General features: G+C 39.1%; 1 protein-coding gene across 1 annotated transcript in view; it reads right to left on the bottom strand.

The window, feature by feature from the left end:
- The window catches only part of LOC101985597 (cytochrome P450 2B1-like), a 23725-nt gene that overhangs the window by 9341 nt on the left and 5684 nt on the right, over positions 1 to 8700 (bottom strand). The window contains exons 6-7 of the mRNA XM_005371604.1: positions 7032 to 7330; positions 6723 to 6864 (exon numbers count right to left, since the gene is read on the bottom strand). Of these exons, the coding sequence (XP_005371661.1) occupies positions 6723 to 6864; positions 7032 to 7330 (441 nt within the window). The remainder of the gene's footprint in view (positions 1 to 6722; positions 6865 to 7031; positions 7331 to 8700) is intronic.

Here is an 8700-nt window from a genome sequence, read left to right as displayed (position 1 = left end):
GGAAAGAATATACCTTCTTCTCAGCACTACATGGAACCTTCTCAAAAATTGATCTCATACTTGGTAACAAAGCAAACATCCACAGATACAAAAAAAAAATTGGAGTAACTACCTGTACCTTATCAGATCAACATGAAGTAAAGTTAGAATTTAAAAATACCACCCCTAGAATGCCAACAAACTCATAGAAACAGAACAGTCAACTATTGAAGCACCCCTGGATCAAGGAAGAAATAAATAAAGAAATTAAAGTCTTCCTTGAATTCAACAAAAGTGAAGACACAACATATGAACACCCATGGGACACTATGAAAGCAGAGCTAAGAGGAAAGTAGATAGCACTAGGTGCCCACATAAACAAAATGAAGAAAGCTCATATTAGAGACTTAACAGCACACCTGAAAGCTCTAGAGAAAAAAAAAAGAAGCAGATTCACCCAGGAGGACTAGAAGATTGGAAATAATCAAATTGAGGGCTGATCTCAACAAAATAGAAATATAGAAAACCCAAAAAATCAATGAAACAAAGAGCTGGTTCTTTGAGAAAATCAACAAGATTGACAAACCCCTATCCAAACTAATCAAAAGGCAGAGAGAGAACACGAAAATTAACAAGATCAGAAATGAAAAGGGGGACATAAACGACAGACACTGAGGAAATTCAGAGAATCATTAGGTATTACTACAAAATCCTGTACTCCACAAAATTGGAAAATGTAAAAGAAATGGATGGGTAGTTTTAGATAAATACCATATATGAAAATTAAATCAAGACCAGGTGAACAATTTAAATCGACCTTTAATTCGCAAGCAAATAGAAGCTGTCATCAAAAACCTCCCAACCAAAAAAAGCCAAGGGCCAGATATTTTTAGTGCATAATTCTACCAGAACTTCCAAGAAGAGCTAATACCTATACTCCTTAATGTGTTCCACATAATAGAAACAGAAGAGTCATTACCAAACTCTTTTTATGAAGCTACTCTGATACAAAAACAACACAAAGACTCAACCAAGAAAGAGAAGTAAAGACCAATCTCACTCATGAACATCGATGCAAAAATTCTCAATACTGGAAAACTGAATCCAAGAACACATCAAAACAATCATCCATTATGATCAAGCAGGCCTTATATCAGAGATGCGGGGCTGGTTCAACATATGAAATCTCTCAATGTAAATCCATCATATAAATAAACTGAAAGAAAAAAACCATATGATCATTTCATTAGATGCTGAAAAAAGCATTTGACAAAATTCAACACCCTTTTATGATAATGTTCTTGAAGAGATTAGGGATACAAGGATCATATCTAAATATAATAAAAGCAATATATAGCAAGCCGACAGCTAACATCAAATTAAATGAAGAGAAACTCAAAGCCATTCCACTAAAATCAGGAACAAGACAAGGCTGTCCACTCTCTCCATGTCTCTTCAACATAGTGCTTGAAATTCAAGCAATCACAATAAGACAACATAAGGAGATCAGGGGATTCAAACTGGAAAGGAGGAAGACAAACTTTCATTATTTGCAGATGATATGATATAAGAGACCCCCAAAACTCTAGCAGAGAATTCCTTCAGCTGATAAATACCTTCAGTGATGTGGCAGGATAGAAGATCAACTAAAAAAAATCAGTAGCTCTCCTATACACAAAGGATAAAGAAGATGAGAGGAAAATCAGAGAAACATCACCTTTCACAATAGCCACAAATAGCATAAAGTATCTTGGGGTAACACTAACCAAGGAAGTGAAAGATCTATTTGACAAGAACTTTAAGGCATTGAAGAAAGAAATTGAAGAGGATACCAGAAAATCGAAAGATCTCCCATTCTCTTGAAATGGTTGGATCAATATAGTAAAAATGGCATTTCTACCAAAGGCAATCTATTGCTTCAATGCAATCCCCACCAAAATCCCAACAAAATTCTTTACAGACCATGAGAGGACAATAATCAACTTTATATGGAAGAAAACAAAGAAACAAACAAAAACCCAGGAAGGCCAAAACAATCCTATACAATGAAGGAACTTCCGAAGGCATTACCATCCCTGACATCAAACTCTATTACAGAGCTACAGTAATGAAAACAGCTTGGTATTGGCATAAAAACTGAGATGTTGATCAATGGAATTGAATCGAAGACACCGATATTAATTCACAAACCTATGAACACCTGATTTTTGACAAAGAAGCTAAAATTATACAAAGGAATAAAGAAAGCATCTTTAACAAATGGTGCTGACATAACTGGATGTCAACCTCTAGAAGAATGTAAATAGATCCATATCTATCACCATGCACAAAATTCAAGACCCAATGGATTAGAGACCTCAATATAAAGCCGACCACACTGAACCTAAGAGAAAAAAAAGTGGAAAGTAGCCTGCAATACATGGATATAGGACCACTTCCTACGTATAACCCCAGTAGCACAGACAATAAGAGCAACACTGAATAAATGGAACCCCCTGAAACTGAGAATATTTTGTAAACCAAAGGACACTATCATTAAGACAAAAAAAGGCAACCTATTGAATGGGCGAAGATCCTCACGAATCCCACATCAGACAAAGGACTGATCTCCAAAATAAATAAAGAACTCAAGAAACAAGGCATTAAAGTTCTAAATAACCCAATTAAAAAATGGGATCCTGAAATGAACAGAGAATAATATAAATATCCTAGGGTAACTCTAACCAAGCAAGTGAAAGGCTTGTGCAATAAAAATTTCAAGTCTTTGAAGAAAGAATTGGAGAAGATGGAAAGATCTCCTATGCTGATGAATCAGTAGAATTAGCATAGTAAAAACAACCATCCTTCCAAATGAAATCTACAGATTCAATCCTATCCCCATTAAAATTCCAAGGAAATTTGTCATAGATCTTGAAAGACAGTTCTCAGCTTCATAGAGAAACATACACATACACAACAACAACAACAACACAGGATTGCTAACAATTATGAACAATAAAAGAATTGCTGGAGTCTCACCATTTTTTATTTCAAGTTTTACTACAGAGCTGTAGGAATAAAAACAGCAAGATATTGTCATAAAAGACATATTGATCAATGGAATCAAATTGAAGACTAAGACGTAAATCACAAACTTAGGCGCAAGGTTTCCATACCCCAATATTAAGTCTCTCTGCTGACACAGTAACCCAATCAAGCCAAATTAATAAGACCAAGTTGAATAAGCAAAGCATATTAACTCCCTGGTGATTCTTGGGGAAAGAATAAAGGAGAAAAATCTCATGGCAGGTTAGGTCCAGGTCTTAAATATCCTGTAGGGTTGGTTTTTAGCATCTCAGAGGGAGGAGTAGGCAGCCTTTGGTGGCCTTGCTCAGAAGCTGGGTTTGGAGAGGGAGGAGGGGGGCTGAAGTGAGCTTCAATAAAGAAGCAAGAAAAAACTGGAAAAAAATAGACAGCAGCCTCAACAAATAGTGCTAGTCAAATTGGATAGCTGAATGTATAAGGATGTAAATAGATCCTTACTTCCCTACACAAAACTCAACTTGAAATGGATCAAAATCTTCAACATAAAACCACTGGTGGCACACGCCTTTAATACCAGCACTCAGGAGGCAGAGGCAGGTGGATCTCTATGAGTTCAAGGCCAGACTGGTATATAAGTGAGTTCCAGGACAGCCAAGATTGTTTCACAGAGAACCCTGTCTTCAAAAATGAAAAAAAAAACCCAAATAAATAAATAAACCCAGATACACTGAAGCTAACAGAAGAGAAAGTGGGGAGCAGCCTTGACCTCATTGGCACAGATGCCAACTTCCTGAACAGAGCACCAAGAGCACAGACACTAAGATCAACAATTCGTAAATGGGATCTCATGAACCTCAAAAGCTTTGGCAAGGCAAGGACACCATCATTTGGACAAAGTGGCAGCCTACGGAATAGGAAAGATTTTGTTTAGCGATTTCACATCCAGTACAGGACTAATATCCAAATTGAATATCAAACTCAAGAAATTAGATTTAAAAAATGAAACCCAATTTAAAATGGGGTGTAGAAATAAGCAGAATTCTCAATGGAGTAAATTCAAATGAGTAAGGAACACTTAATGTTAAATACACTTAACCATCAGGGAAATGTAAATCAAATTGACTTTGAGAGTCTATCTTTACCTATCAGAATGACTAAGATCAGTAACACAGTGACAGCTCATGCTGTAGAGAATGTGGAGCAAGGGGAACACTTCTTCATTGCTGCTAGGAGTACAAATGTACAGAGTCACTATGGAAATCAGTGTGGCAGTTCCCCAGAAAGTTAGGAATCGATCTACTTCTAGACCCAGCTATACCACTCTTGGGCATATACCCAAAGAACACTTAATCCTACCGCACAAACACGAGCTCACCATGTTCATTGTTGCTCTATTCATAATAGCCAGAATCAGAAATAAACTACATGTTCCTCAACAGAAGGATGAAGAAAATGTGGTACATTTATACAAAGGAGTATTATTCAGATGTTTTAAAAAATAACATCATGAAATTTTAAGGCAAATGGGTGGAACTAGAAAAAAATCCTGAGTGAGGCAAACCAGACCCACAAAGATAACCAGGGTTTGTATTCACATTTATGTGGACATTAGACATTAAATAAATGATAACCAAGCTACAATCCATAGACCCAGAAGGGTTAGATACAGACAAGAGGACTAGGAGGAAGACATGGATATTTCTGGGAGGGAAAATAGAATAGAGTTCATGGGTGGACTAGGAGCATCAGAGGGGACAGAAATGGGAGAATCAGGTAGGAGAGGGGAAGGGCTTGAGGGATATAGTGTGGGGAGAGTCAGCTAGAATTGACAGATTTAGTGCTGGTGTAAAAACCTAGTGCAGTAGAAACTTCCAAAACTATATGAAGACGATCTTAATGAAGTCTCCTAATAATGAGAGAGACATAGTTCCAACTGGTCAGATGTTGTCAGTAAACAAAGCTTCTAGTACCAGGATGGGTTACATTCAATTAATTGTTGGCCAAAGGGGTCCCATGGAAAACCCCGAACAATCCAAGGCTATTGTCAAGACAGTAGGTTGACTCCACAAACTGACAGCAAGGTCTATTGCTGAAGACAACACCCACACAGCACATTGAACTTGGAGATGTTGACCTTGTGCCTACTAGAACATTCACCCCCAAGATCTAGGATGTTTGGTATGTGAAGGTATTCTATAGGCTACTAAAAGAGAAGTATCTGCATCAACCCAGGGACAAAACTTTGATAAACAATGCTGTCTTGTCTACAGGATATGCTGGGGCTGAATTGTGGCACATTGTAGGAGTAACTATTCAATCAATGTCTGGTTTGAATATGTGACAGTTTTGGTGTCCAAGAGCCAGAGACCAACTAGCTCAGAGACATAGGACAAAACCAAATGCTATAAGATCTGAAAAGAAAAAAAAAGTAACAACAAAATGACCCCTGAAGATATTCTGATAGACTCATAGATCAGATCCCTCCTTATTCAGCCATCATCAGAGAAGCTTCCCCCTGCAGCAGATGGGAACAGATTCAGAGTGACACAGCCAGATGTTTCACAGAGAGAAAAACCTTGGAACACAGAGATCTAAATGGAATGTCTTTGTCAAAACCCTCCCCTCAGAGCTCAGAGCACCCAGAGGAAGAGGAGGCAGAAAGAGGGTAAGAGACGGAGTGGATGCAGGACACCAAGAGAACAAGGCTCTGAACCAACTGAGCAAAGCTCATATGAACTCAGACTGAGGCAGCAGGCACAGGGCCTGCTCGGGTCTGCACCAGGTCCTCTGTGCACATCTTATAGCTTTCAGTCTAGTTTCCATGGATTCCTGAGTGTGCGAAATAGTGGGTCTCTGGTTCTAGTGCCTTCTCTTGGGCTCTACTCCTTTTGTTGGTTTACATTGCACATCAATGAGATGGTTTTTGTTTAATCTGATGTCTTGTTTTGTTATGTTTGGTTGTTAACTCTTAGAAGCCTGTTCTTTTCTAATGAGAGACAGAAAGGAATGGCTCTGAGGAGAGACTCTGAGGAGCAGAGAGAAGGGAAAACTATAATCAGTATCTATTGTATGAGGAAAGAATCTATCCTTAATAAATGGGGGGAAAGAAAAATAGCAGAGGTCTAACAGGAAGAGGAACATTCTGGATGGCTTTGATGCAACTGAGAAGGAATTGACGGATTTTCATCACTGCACTTTCTACAGTGGGGAAACTCTCTTCTGCTCTTTTGAGGCCTTTATGTGGAAATTACTACATTGGCTTTAAAATTATCTTGGACATCCTGACCTGGAAATATCTGTGCTCCCATCCCCTCTGTTCATTAATCTGTTGTTTATTGTTGGCAGGGGCAGGAAAGACCTTGTGCATTTAATCCATTTTGTTCTCTGTGAACATCCTTCACTCTCTTCTGTTAGGCATTTTGTCACACGTAAAGACAAATGTTATCACTCGTTTCAAAAAGATTTTCCCATAAAAATAAAATTGGAAAGAAAATTAATTGCTTGAGTTCAACGGCTTTTAAATACTTCTCCAAAATTCTCCTCAGTAGAATGCTCCTTAAATCAATAGTCCCTTCATGGGACAGGAACCAGGTTGAAAGTGATGGTTCAGGCAAGTTTGGCAGCCAGAATAGCAGTAAGTAATCAGGGACCTAGTCCTGTATCCTGGGGGGTGAGCCTGCCCTCTAGTGTCTGGGAAAGGAAGCACAGGTCCCTCTCACCTATAGAGAAGGGCATAAAAGCTTCATTTTTCTTCAGAGCCCCATTGGCATCCAGGAAGTGGTCAGGATTGAAGTCATCTGGTTGTTCAAAGTACCGTGGGTCATGGAGAGCTGCACTCAGGATGGGGTACACTTCAGTGTTCTAGAAGACATAGTGAGAGGCAATGATATTAGCATACCTGGCTCCCATAGGCAGACAGTCCTTAGGGAAGCACAGAATGCTGGGAAACCACAAACTGGCTGAGGGTGGTCTCTGGCAGAGTGGAGGATGACCATGGCATAGAGATGTGGAATCACAACTCGTCTCACCTTGGGGAGCAGGTACCCTCGGAACAAAGTGTCTTTGGTGACTTTGTGTGGCAATCCAATAGGAACAATATCTGAAAATCTCTGAATCTCATGGATGACGGCATCAGTGTAAGGCATTTTGGTGCGGTCATCAAGGGTTGGTGGGCGGTGTGAGCCAATCACCTGATCGATCTCCTTTTGGACTTTCTCTGCACAGAAAGGGAGACAACATAGAATCTCCGTGCCTTCACAGAAGCAATGCACAGCGACCCTGTTTTCTGTGAGCCAATAGCTTAGGAACAGTGCAGAGCCAGGAGACTCTGCTGAGAAAGACACAGAGCACTCTGGGCACACACACCTGCTCTTCTCTCCAGCCACGCCTATGTTTAGACTCTCTCCAAAGCTCCAACCTTGCTCGTGACAGAAAGAAAAGGAAAGCCCACAGCAAAGGGCTCTTTTCATCTATCAGTCTGAGGGAAGGCTGAAGAGAGAGAGATTATAAGAATTTGCCATATTTGAAATATAATCATATAATTTCTGCTCCTGCATAACACACACACACACACACACACACACACACACACACACCCCTTTGAATGGAATTTATATTTTAAAATTCAGGGAGCTGGAGAACTGTCTCAATGGTTAAGAGTACCGGTCGCTCCTTCAGAGGACCAGGGTTCAATCCCCAGCACTCACATGGCAACTCACACTGTGACTCCAGGTCCAGAGAATCTGACCCCCTCACACAGACATATATGCAGACAAAACAACAATGCACACTACTAAAAACAATTGTAAAAATCTAGACTAATACCTGAGGCTATATCCTCAGGAATAAAAATAAATTAATCTATGTATAATTAAATACTAAATATGAATACTTTGGTGAATATTTTAGCCAATAAAATGGCTCAGTTAGCAAATGCATTGATTTCAATCCTGACAGCCTGGCTTTGATATCAGAACCCATGTGAATGTACAGGAGAGACCCAACTGCACTAAAGTTGTCCTCCCACCTCCACACATGAACTGCAGCAGACAAACTCAAACAACATCACATCGATTTCATATTCTTAGAATGTGAGTGTGTAAGTCAGCCAAGCAGAGGATGAGTTGGTTACTAAAGGAAAGATTGCTGGGTGAGTGAAATGAGCAAAGCAAAACCAATTAATGAGTCAACAAATTGTTCATAGACAAATAAATCAACAAGTACAACTAACCAAAAATCAAGCAAATATGTGAATCTATAAACGAGAAAATATAGGAATAAACAGGTAGATGTGTTAAATAATTAACAAGTCACAGATAAAGGAGTGAGTTATTAAATGGATACATGGAGGAATGGATGGACACATGAAGGGTGGATTCAAAGGTCAGTTACTAGGATTAAGGAATGACCAATGAATCAATGATAGATAGCCCATTCTATTAGATCTGATCAAAGAATAAAACTCATAGGCTGATTCATCCAAATAAATAATTGAAATATGTGCCCTTAGGTGAAGCAGAGATGAAAGAATCAAGGATGAATAATCTCTGGATATAGAGAAGATGGGCAGAGGATTACAGGAGTGGGTAAATAGTTGTGTAGAGGGATGTATAAATGGTTGGATGGATAACAGATGGATGGGAAATGAATAAAATAGATAAATGGAAAAAGAGGTGGATGAGGAAGACAAGTGAAAAG

Source organism: Microtus ochrogaster, unplaced genomic scaffold (assembly GCF_000317375.1).
Source record: "Microtus ochrogaster isolate Prairie Vole_2 unplaced genomic scaffold, MicOch1.0 UNK115, whole genome shotgun sequence".
In the NCBI taxonomy this organism is placed as follows: Eukaryota; Metazoa; Chordata; class Mammalia; order Rodentia; family Cricetidae; genus Microtus; species Microtus ochrogaster.
Note: the sequence above shows the minus strand (reverse complement) of the source record. Positions and strands in the feature narration are given on the sequence as shown.